General features: G+C 36.1%; 1 protein-coding gene across 1 annotated transcript in view; it reads right to left on the bottom strand.

Moving 5' to 3' along the window:
* DEUP1 (deuterosome assembly protein 1) overlaps positions 1–12,708 on the bottom strand; it is a 75,029-nt gene that overhangs the window by 15,037 nt on the left and 47,284 nt on the right. The window contains exons 10-11 of the mRNA XM_079929460.1: positions 6,223–6,374; positions 635–749 (exon numbers count right to left, since the gene is read on the bottom strand). Of these exons, the coding sequence (XP_079785586.1) occupies positions 635–749; positions 6,223–6,374 (267 nt within the window). The remainder of the gene's footprint in view (positions 1–634; positions 750–6,222; positions 6,375–12,708) is intronic.

The following is a 12,708-nucleotide window of genomic DNA, read 5'->3' as shown; positions in this document are numbered from 1 at the left end:
GGGAAGCTATACAAAAGAACACATATAGTGTAATACCATTTATATAAAATTTACAAATGGCCACAACTAATTTACGAAGTTAAAGGTCAAGACAGTGGTTATCTTGGGAGCGAATCAGAGTGACTGGAAGGGCACAGAAGGGAGCCTCTGGAGTACAACTAATGCTCTTTTTATTACTTGGGTGGTAGTTACACTGCTGTGTTCCCTTTTCAATCATTCATCAAGCTGTCCAATTCTGATTTGCACATGTTTCTGTATGTATGTCAGAGTCAATAAAAGAGTTTTTTTTTTTTTAAAAAAAAAAACAGGCACAAAAAATCACTTGTAGCTCTTTAAAATATACAGATCTTTGAGGGGTCTTAGAATGTGCAGAGGTGACTTGCATTTTTTTTTTAAAAAAAGTCACCAGTAATTCTGGCCTGTTCTAGAAGTGAAATACTTCATGAAACATTATGAATCCTTTCCTTCTATAGGTAGTCATGGCCAGATGATTCACAAGACCCATCTTGGAGTCCTATTCAAGGAGCAATGTTTTTTTTTTTAACCACTATGTACACATCAGTATATCAGTATCAGTGTAAGAGTAATCACCCTATAAAGGAAAAAAAACAATAACCAATAATCAGCAACTCACCATTGGGAATACTTCATCATCACTAACCAAAGGACTTGTCATTTCTTTGGTTTGAAATGGCGAAAGTGGCAACGAAGGTGTTGCACTTCTGTTTGGCTCACGATCGTGGCTAAATCTAAAAGAGAAGGACTGGTTGGCGTTATTGCTCCCAAGGACACCTGCTTATTTATGGGGCTAAGGATTTAAATTTCTCTGATATCTAACTGTGAGGAAAACACAACAAAACGTTTGTGCTTGTTATCTGGGTATTTCTTGGAAAATAATTTTGCTGATAATTTCTATTCCACTTAAAAGACTTAGAACAATTAATAATGAAGCAGAAAACTTTTATAATTGTTAAAAAATATTCTGCCATTCTTATTGCCTACGTTTTTTCCCTTTCTGTGTTTTACTGTTTTATCTCTTGGCCATTTAATTAAATAATATTAAAACAGTTTGAGAAAAATTTCAAAACAGTTAACACGGCTGCCCTTGACAGTTCTAAATAGGTACTCTTTTTTCTTTAATTTTCTATTTCACTTAACCTCACTGGCTTTCTTAGCAGAGTTATTCCTTTTTTTTTTTTTTTTGATGCTAATACGTCTCTGTATAATAATAATTCTAATTTCTAAGGAGCTTAATAATTTATAGCATGTTTTCAATTTACATCATCTCCTGAACTCCTCCACCCTTAGTTGTATGACCTTGAGCAGGTGACTATATCTTTCTGTGACCTTAATTTTTTCATTTATAAAACAAGGTTGTTATGAGAATTGAACTCCACAATTTGATGAAAGGCGCAGTATAGAATTTGCTGTTTGTGCTAAGATATGGGGTAGAAGATGAGACTGAACAAAATACCAGTGAGATTTTAAATTTTGGTATGCTGACTAAACAAATGAATAATGAAACAAAGAAACAAACCAACTTACCCTAAAATTTTACACAAAAAGGTCCTAACAGTAGGGGCTGTTTGGAGCTAGATAAATATTTTTTCTGAACCTTAATTCATGAAAATGGGGTTTAAATTTAATCAAAATCATCAAAGACCATGAAAACATAAAAACCCCCTGAATTTAAAATTATTTATTTTTACTAATAATTCAAATTCTCCACAGGTATTGATTAACCATTTTCAAAGTCTTCATATTTTAACTTCACACCGTTCAAAAAAGTTACATTCTTTTCCTCTGTTCTTATCCAAAGACTATCTATATAAACTTGTTTTTTATTATGCAAACATTTTCAAAGCTATGCATACAAATAGCAATAAAAGGCAAGTGAGGCATCTGTAAATTGGTACATAAAAACAAACACAACATGCTTTACATTTTTACTTATCTTGAAATAGATCTTTTTTTAAAATCCATTCTTCCAAACCATAATTACCATGGAAACAGAACAGCAAATTAAACTGAAATAACATGGTTTATGATGTGCACAATAAAATGAAACATCCCACAATTCAAATAGAATTACAACAATTGCCTAGTACATCTGCACAGAATCTTCAGCTGAACCTTTTAATTTGAATGAGGCTACCATCTATACTTCAAAGCACAGTGGGGAAAAAATAAGATAATTATAGAAGTGGTTCAAGAAATATACGTCTCTCTATAATCTCAATTATACAGAGAATTCAGGGAAAGTATTATTTGTCTTAAATTATCTAAATAATTATCTCAATTATCCATTTGGCTTTGGATGTATAGATACAATTTTACGGTCTTAACTACTAAAATTTATGTGTGAACATTCTCTTTATTGTAAGATCAATAAAATGTAGAAATTGAAAGGAAACACTACATTATGAAGTAAAGTACTTTTGCTTTAAATCATCTTTATATCTAAGTTGTTCTTCTAGAATACAGTTATTCAAATACTTCATAAAACTACCTTGCAAAAACACGCTAAGAATATCAATTTAAAAGCTATCTTAAAAATTATTTCAGAAGGCTTTTAATACACTCTCACAAGCCGGTCTGTTCAATTAGCTTTTCCACAGCCCCCATTCTAAGGCCTCTGCCTACTTTGCCAGGAGTGCAGGACCTGGCTGCTTTGCTGGGGAGCAGAACTCTATCCAACGGGAGTCAGCTTGAGACCTCAGTCAACTCTGCACAGTTTACAGAGTTGTCTGACTGTACATCCAATCCTGGCCCTCCATTAATTTTATAACCCTCCTTGGGCTGTCGCATAATGTCCTCAGCATGGAACAGGATCCCTGCACAAACTATGCTAATTTACCTGCTTCCAGCCTTGCCTTCTAACACTCCACATAACACTCCCTTATTCTATGAACTACTCATTATTTCCTGGCCTAGAACTCTTTCGCCTGCTGTGTTTTTCTCCTGATTAAGCAACACCATGGTGCCAAAACTTACTCAACTTACTTTTTTGCTTCTAACCAGCTATTCATTCCTTGACAAGGGATCCTGTAGAGTGGTTAAGACAAACCTGACTTTGTGGTTTTTTAGTATTACAAACTTTTAATTTATTGACTAGATTTGCTTGTGATTACCAAAACCTTTCCAGTACAGGATATAATTTTTAAAGCCGTATATTCAGTTTTAAGTATGAATCGTATATAGAGATAAAGCTCCATTTATTATAAAACTGATTTGCCATTAAAATTAGTTGTATATTAATAGCTCTGGATACCACTACTCTAAGTGAGAATGTAAATGATTCTTAAACTTCAAAACTCTAACTTTAAAAACCTTTTAAAACATTTAATACATCCTCACCAAATTTAATTTCATCTCATTCATTAATTTTTTTTAAAGTGCTGAATAACTTTCTTATTGGAAAGTAAATGCTCTGGAATATCCTAAAAGGCTTCACATTTTAAGTGGATGAGCATGAAAATTTTCTTATCACTTCTAACAGGAGTGAAAAACAACAATAAAAACTGAGTCAGCTCCAAGTGGATAAAAGATTATTTTAAGAATACAGTATACAAATCTTCCTCAGGTAAAAGCAAGAAGTGGCTAAAAATTAGACTACAGACTTAAAAATTTTGTGGAACGTTACCTTTATATACCTTTACCTAAAAGCCTTTTCCTTTCTAAAATAGCTTAATATGACCTTATTGCATTAACCATTGATATGTAAATATGACTATGTATTTTTTAAAATTATTTTCTGCCTAATCAATACACACAGCTTTCACTATTTGACTTCACTGAGCCGTGCTGTGAGGGAAGGAAAGCACATTGCCTTTTTCACTTGCTAAAATTAATAGATATGTGCTTTACAGCTCTCCACTGGTGAGTTCACAGTGTCCTTGCCTCTCAACAACTCTTTCCCCATAGTGGGTTTTATATGGTAATAATTTATTCAGAACATTTGAAATGCTGTTTCTTTTAAAAAAAAATCAGGTCACTGGAGAACACTGAAATCAGACAAGCCATTAAAACAAATTTAATGAAACTTTCAACAAATCAGACTGGCAGGACACAAGGCTTTGCAGCAGGAATAGTCACCCAAACTGCTTATTAAGACAGTCTCCTGCTGAGCATTTTACCTCTTATGCTGCTCTCTGTGTCCCCTACTGTCTTGTTTTCGTTAGGCATGTTTAACACATTCCCTACTGCCTGGCAAAGAGAAAAGGGAGCAATCCAAACAATAAAAACACTCTTTAAAAATAGTAAAAAGCAGAGTAGCTGTCTTTTTGTTTAAATAACAACACCTAGTACCTTCATCCAAGGCTTTCAAAGTTATTCCCAACAAGCAAGAATAGGAAACAGTGTTGTGCATCTAATGGGCACTCAACACAGACCAGTGACTAAGATACACTGGAAGATCCTTTGTAACACAGGGGCCTGCTTTCTCCTACAATGAGAAACTATACAGATGGGGTGGTGAGTTGACCCATGGAGAAATGAATCCATAGTGTAGGGAAGCACTTTGTAAAGCGTTCATTCTATATTAGAAAATACATTCTTACCCTCAAATCAAGATTAGGCCCCTTTGGACAGATTTTCAGTTATACTGGCCGGTCAACGTGGGCACGCTCACCAGAGAACCGGGCCCTGGTGGCGCAGTGCCCGCTTTCATCCTCCCCACACTGCTTTTGTGCTGCTGCTCCCACCCCATCACAGCACCCCACGCACAGTGCTTGTTTTGGGTAGCAGCCAGTCTTCCCTTATTCCCTTCCCTAACCACCTGAAGAGGAGTTATTACTTTAGCACTTCTGAATGCTTTCTGTTTCTTACATCAGTTTAGAATATATCCCTCTCATACACACAGGGCTGGGGCGGTGAAAGTGGCAGAGAGCTGTACTACATCTGCAAGAATGCTGAGCAGACATTTTTAATACGGCCCCTGGATTTATGGATTTATCTACCTGTAGAACTGGACCGCTTAGTTACAAAGATAAGCCTGGCATCACTCCTCCCCAACAGGACTATCTTTTGAGGAAATGTCAGATTCAGCCATTTGTTTATCCACCAAAATAATATACTTTTTAGGTACTGTGAGTTGTTGGAGCAGTATTAACATTATTATAAATACTAACAATTTTGTTGGTAATAATAACATCAATGATAATGGCTAACATTTAGGGGACTATATATTTTACATGGAACTATGTTTTCTCCTATAATCCTCAGAAAACCCCTATAACTATTATCTGTATTTGTCAGATGGGAAAACAAAGGTTAAGTGAATTTCCCAAAGTTGCAAATATTAATTATATTTATGAAAACAATATGTAAAGTCTTCATGCTAAGTATTATGAGCTTCAAAGCAAAAGTTGTATTGAAGTTGGGTCTGGACTTATTAATTTGCCGTTTCTAAGCACCATGGAATGTTAATAAATCAAATAAGTTTGGGGAATGTTGCACATCACACCTGTTCCTGGAAACTCACAATGTAATTAGCAATATTAATGACTTTGAGAAATCCTGTAGAAAAGAAACTTGTTTGTCTTGCTGAGCATTTTCCAAGTATGGGAAAATGGTGAAAGAACTCCAGAGACAGCTCTGACTCCATAAATACTTTACTAAAGTTGAAGAAATTAGCCAATTTTATGGCTGATGTATTTACTTAAATTTTGAACTAAGACATTTTAAAGAGCCTGGGGATAATGAGGGCAGCAGATAGTGATTTTCCACACTCTTCTTTTCACACAGAAAAGACCTCTCTTACGCATTCATAGATTCTTTCCTATGAAATGACCACAGTTTTTCACCACTGCCGGAGTGCCAATATAAAGTGTATATATATTTGAAGTAAAGTCAGACATGCTATCTTCCTATATTTTGACGTAAAAAATAAGATTACTTATTTGTATATTTTGTATGCCACATCAGGTTCTAAGAAGGGTGTGAAGTGACGAAAACTCATTTTAACACTCTACCCATTTCACTGTTATACTTTGAAAGCGATTGGCAACACAGAATTTCATATAAAAAATGGTATATCTAGACTATTGAATTATCACCATAAAATAAATGTTAAACAACTGAAGAGAAAGTATATAAAATTATAATTTGAATTGTTTAAAAATAAATGTCACTTAAATGTCTGTACATTTATGTCCTTATGTAATGGTGTCAGCATACCAGTCTTCATTTTTTCCCTTATTTTTTTGGCTCTGATAGGCATACCTTCCTGTTTCTTTGTAGGTATTTTGGTTAGCCCATGCTGATTTTCCAATGGCCTGAAGTTTTGCAAGATCATTTCGGAGCCTTTCATTCTCATATTCCAGTTTGTTAATAGATGTATGCCTTGCATGTTCCCTGTTAGTGAAGTCCATACTCTAGAGAATAAAATAAACTATCATTGAAAAAATTGTTACTTACAAGTGACGCATGTTTTCTGTGCGTTTGGACACACGTTGGAAAGACCCTTTAATTTGAGTCAAGTGATGTCGCTCTACTCCTGTGTGCCTCCTAAATGCTTCTTCTCACCCCCGCCTTCTCACAACACAGGTACTCAGGGACAGCTGCCACTGAACACATTGCAGTAAAAGGGGTGCACACACTACTGCCCACGCTCCAGTACAGAAAAGGCTCACTCCATGCATTACCGTTCTCTGCAGCTAGAAGAAATTGGCTAGATAAAGGAGTTTTTGTGTTTATAGGGTATGCCTTCTAGTGCTGATTAATAATGGAACCAGAATTAACATAGCTTTCAATTTTAAAAGACTTTTTTCTGATTAAAACAATACGTGTCATTATAGAAAATCACACATCAATTCCCCACTGTTGGGTGATGCAACAAATTATATACTAAATCCATGTAGACTGGGATATGATTCTGGACCATTCTATACCAAGATCATTAGATCCTGGTTGAGAGCGTGCCAATACCACACAGTTTTGAGCAATGTAGCTACATGATAAAGTTTTACTCTCTGGCACGGGCAACCCAATTTTAATGTCTTCATAAAAGAATAAGCAGCATATTTAAATCACAAAATGAGAGGTTTAGAGCAAGAAGAAAGATTCCTGATGCTGTTTTAATTAAATGCTGTAAGAAGTTTCTTAGGGAGAGTCTAATTTTTTTTTTTTTGTGGTACGCGGGCCTCTCACTGTTGTGGCCTCTCCCGTTGCGGAGCAACAGGCTCCGGACGCGCAGGCTCAGCGGCCATGGCTCACGGCCCCAGCCCCTCTGCGGCATGTGGGATCTTCCCGGACCGGGGCACGAACCCATGTCCCCTGCATCGGCAGGCGGACTCTCAACCACTGCACCACCAGGGAAGCCCTAAACTTTTTTCTCACAAAATTTTAAAAAACAGGATATATACTCACATGAAAACTCATGAAAATGCTTTAAATGACCCCATGTAGTCCTTTATAGTGTTATGATTCGAATACCCATGAATTATGTAGTTGCTGATTAAACAATAGCTCTCTGCTTTCAGAAGGATAATATTTTAGCACAAAAAGCATGACATGAGTAAAATATCTTTTGAAGCTACAAATGTCTATGTTTCAAAGCTCATAAGACTATAGTTGATTATGGCTTAGAACTTTCATTTATAAGTTTCTAAATTTAAGGTTTTGAGTGCCATTTCATATGGGCTGCCATGCCATAAAGTCATTCAAAAATTTTTGACTAATTGCACATTTAAAATTATTTATATACTATCATATTAGTATCAACACTGATAAGTATAGAAATATATATTAGGCATTTAAAATGTTTACCTATTTGTCTTATTTTTTGCTTCACAGGCAAAGTCTGTTTATTAAAATTTTTGTTTACTGCCTAATGTATTATAGAAGTTTATGAATTTTAGAAAGATCTTACTTTTGAATGAAAAAAAAAAAGTGCTCCAGGAGATCAAGTGTCCTCAAAACAGTACAGCAAGGGTTATATGCTTCTATGTCTATTGACCAAGATGCCCTTTGGGAAAGAAGGGCCATTCAAGGTATTTCTCTGCTTGTTAGGCCCTTGCGTTTAGTATATCTCAACTTTGCTCATTTGAGATACACTGGTGCATATAAAAGAGTAATCTATAATCTGCTTTAAAAGAGAAAGGATTGTTTATTCTAAAATTAGAGCAGATTTGTGATAAAGGAGGCAGATCTTATAAAATTTGTACTCATAAGGAGAATACTCATACGCACAGGTCTGTTTGAAAAACATCTTGGAAAAGATTCACAATTTTACTCCTAAAAAGACATCTACTGGTCAAAATATATAATTCTTGATGGTCTGCTGCTCTGTTACAATTTTATTCAAAAATTTTCTATAAAATTAGATTTCATCTGTGACTCTTTGGCCCAGTGTTGGTTTAAAGTAATTAAGAATGATAGTAATGATTTTTTTAAAAGCCCAGAATTTTCTAAATGCACCAAAATTAAATGTGTTGTGAGCATGACCTGAAAGAATTACACAGGTAATGTATTTACATGATTTGTATTTAAAAGCGTTTTCCAGTTTCCTGGACAACATTTTGGGGCTCTCTCGTTTTATTTTTTTCCTAAATACTTTTCTAGGGATTTCAGAAATATATCCTCCACTAGATGGTTATCATGCATTGATTAAACTTTACCTCTGTACTGCTGATCAGTTCTTTTACAGGCCCATTATCTCAATTTCTTGTTTTTTTCCTCCCAAATTTTACGGTTTCATAGTTTTTTTCTTTCGACTTTTTTTCTTGAAACGGAAAAACCTGCTGGTGCCTGTTTACTTGAACTCACTGGCTCAAGGCCAGTTGAGTTGCTGAACCGTCTGAATGATAGTAATTTGTATGTGTACTTTTTCTCTTAAATTCTTGTGTATTCTACAATAGTAATTAGGCTAACAAAGTACTTCTACAGAAGGACTGGCTTTAATCATGTTAGTTTAAGGTTACTATATTAATTTTTAGTATATAAATGGATTTTTAGATGCTTATGAGGGTACTAATTTTTTATGCTGTTATTTTGTTTAGCAAACTTTATGGATAGTGAAAGGCAAATTAGTCTTAAAAATTACCATAAATTCTGAGTTCTGATTAAGTCTAACTGGATTACACCTTCATTAAATAAAAGAAAATTTAACAAATACAAATATAGGTCTAAATAAATATGGAATCACAAAAATCTATCATGATAAAATTGATTCTTCATAATTTACCCAGGAGCAGAATAAAGATAAATCCCTCACTTTTCTCCATACAGTCAAGTTTTTGCACAAAAAACCTCTTGCTAGTACTGTTCCTATTCTAAGTGTCTCACTGAAACCGGAGGACAACTTACATACCAGGTGGATAGTCCCAACAGTAAATTCTCCAGAGGAAAATGGGGGTGGTCACAGCCCCAGGTATGCAATAGGTTAGAACTGAGTGCAGGGCTGCTGTTCCTACCTGGGTAGGTCCTACCACTGGGTGGGTGTCATTTTTCAACCTTTTTTTCCCCTAAGTGTAAATAATCAGGGAGTTTCACAATTAATTAAGCAGAAAAGTTCTCAAAGCTCTAGTTATTCAGAAATGACCTACCTTTATATCAGTAATTCCGTTTGTCTAGGAAGGAAAAAATAATTGTTATTTTAATATTATACAAATACTAAATATTTTAGAAGATCTAAAAATAATGATGTAAATATTATGTTTCTTATTGCGCGAGGTAAAGTTTCAGCACAAATTATTTAATTGTATGTTTACTTATTAATTTTAGTGACTTCAGAGCAAATTAACTATCTAATTATGGGATTTTAACATATAGCAGATATGAGTTTTCTTTATTTAATCTTTAAACAGATAAGTGCTAAATAGGTGATAATAGATTATAAAGGCTTAAAGAGCCGAGTCATATTGAATTCTTTTTTATTATTCAATAGACACAAGATTTTTCTCTTTGGGCAGTGGCTTGACTATTTCAATTATCAAAGTCAATTCCAAATCTTCATATATAAAAAATGGAGAGCAATTATAAAGTCAACGTCCTATGAGGGGAATGTGTTCAAGATGGCATAGTAGGAAGATCCTGAACTCACCTTGTCCCAGGGGCACACCAAAATTACAACTACTTATAGAGCAACTACCTATGAGAACAACCTGAAGACTAGCAGAGAAGATTTTCCATGACTAAAGTTATAAAGAAAGAACCACAACGAGACGGGTAGAAGGGGTGGAGACACAGTATGGTCAGCACCCACATTCCTGGATCAGCAACTTTCAAACTGGAAGAATATCATAATTGCAGAAGTCCTCCCCAAGGAGCAAGGGATCTGAGCCCCACATCAGGCTCCCCAGACTGGGGGTCCTGTACCAGGAAGATGAGCCCCTAGGATGTCTGGCTTTGAACACCAGCAGGACTTATGTTAAGCCAGAGGGCTACTAGGGAACAGAGACTCTGCTCTTCAAGAAAACGCACAAAATTTCTCATGCTCCAAGTCTCAGCACAGAGGCAGAGTTTGAAAGGATCCGGGATCAGATAAACTTGCTAATCTTGGAGAGCCTCCTGGAGAGGCAGGAGGCAACTAGGACTCCCCTGGGGATAATGATACAGGTGGCAGCCATTCTTGGGAGCTAGTTCTACCACATGGACACCAGCACTGGCAAGCGCCATTCTGGAGACCTCCCTCTAGCCTCTTAGTGCCAGGGGTTACCTGCCCACCAGCTGGATGGCATCAGTCCCAGGACTTCATGGGCTGCACATCCAGCTGTGCCAGGACATGGCCCCACCTATCAGAGGTCTGGAACCAGCCTCAGGCCCCACAGGCCCCATGGTCAGCTATGCTGGGGCCCAACCCCACCCACCAGTGGGCCAGCATTCACCACATGAGGCAAAGCCTGGCAGCCACCCTCGCAAGGGCCCAGCCCTGCCAACCACTGTGCCCACAGTAGTTAGCCATGCCATAAGAGAAGGGTTCATGCAGCCCACATATGAGGCATCCCAAGAGCACACAACTCTGGTGAATAGAGGGGAGTGTTCTGCTGGGCCCCATAGGACATCTCCTACATAAGGCCACTTCTCCAAAATCAGGAATCATAATCAACCTACCTACTATGAAGAAATAAAAACAGAAAATTAGGCAAAATGAGGTGAGAGAGATATATATTCCATATGTAGAAGAGGTAGGTGAAGGGAGATAAGCAATCTACCCAATAAAGAGTTCAAGGCAATGATTTTAAAGATGCTCAATGAGCTCAGGAGAAGAATGGATGAACACAGTGATAAGTTTAACAAAGAGTTAGAAAATACAAAGAAGAACCAAAAGGAGCTGAAGAATACAATAACTGAAAAAATACACTAGAAGGGATCAATAGGAGATTAGATGATAGAGAGGAATGGGCCAGTGAACTGGAAGATAGTAGTGGAAATCACCCAACCTGAACAGAAAAAAGAAAAAATAATTAAAAAAAATGAGGACAGTTTAAGATACCTCTGGGACAACATCAAGGATACTAATATTCACATTATAGGGGTAGCAGAAGGAGAAGGGAGAGGGAAAGGAGCAGAGAACTTACTGGAGGAAATAATAGCTGTAAATCTCCCTAACCTGGGGAAGGAAACAGACATCTAGGTCCAGGAAGCATAGACAGTCCCAAATAAGATGAACCCAAAGAGGCCTTCACCAAGACACATTATAATTAAAATGGAAAAAAATTAAGGTAAAGAGAAACTTAAAAGCAGTAAGAGGAAGCAACTAGTTACATACAAGGGAACTCCAAAAGACTGTCAGCTGACTTTTCAGCAGAAATTTTGCAGTCCATCAGAGGATGGCATGATATATTTAAAGTGATGAAAGGGAAAAGCCTACAACCAAGAATACTCTACCCAGTAAGGCTATTATTAAGATTTGAAGGAGAGACAAAGCTTTTAGCAAAAGCTATAAGTGTTCAGCACCACTAAACCGGATTTACAGGAAATGTTACAGGGACTTCCTTAAGCAGAAAAGAAAAGGTCACTACTAGAAATATGAAAATTAGGAACGGAAAAACTCTCATTGGTAAAGGCAAACATACAGAAGGTAGTAAAGCTAGTAGAAGGTTAAAAGACAAAAGTATTAAAATCATCTATATGTAAAGATGTACAGCTTTACATATGTAAAGCTAGTAGAAGGTTAAAAGACAAAAGTATTAAAATCATCTATATCTATAATAAATAGTTAAGGAATACACAAACCAAAGAGATATAAAACATGACCTCAAAAACATTAAATGTGAGTGGGGAGTAAAAATGTAGAGTTGTCAAAATGCATCTGAACTTAAGAAATCATCATAAATAGTCATCAAATCACAAGGAAAAAAGCAAAAGAAGAAGAAAAGAACAAAAAAGAACTATGAAAACAATGAACAAGATGGCAGTAAGCACATAATTATTAATAATTACTTTAAATATAAGTGGCCCAAACACTCCAATCAAAAGACACAGAGTGGCTGAACAGATTAAAAGACAAGACCCATATATATGCTGCCTACAAGAGACGCACTTAGATCTAAAGACACAAACAGACTGAAAGCGAGGGGATGGAAAAAGGTATTTTATGCAAATGGAAATGAAAAGAAAGTTGGGGTAGCAATACTATCAGACAAAATCGACTTTAAAACGAAGACTATAATGAGCCAAAGAAGGACATAGCATAATGACAAAGGGATCAATTCAAGAAAAAGATATAACAATTGTAAATATATATGCACCCAACATGGGAGCACC

Source organism: Stenella coeruleoalba (assembly GCF_951394435.1).
Source record: "Stenella coeruleoalba genome assembly, chromosome: 8".
NCBI classification, from domain to species: domain Eukaryota; kingdom Metazoa; phylum Chordata; class Mammalia; order Artiodactyla; family Delphinidae; genus Stenella; species Stenella coeruleoalba.
This window is presented reverse-complemented; position numbering and strand designations above follow the sequence as displayed.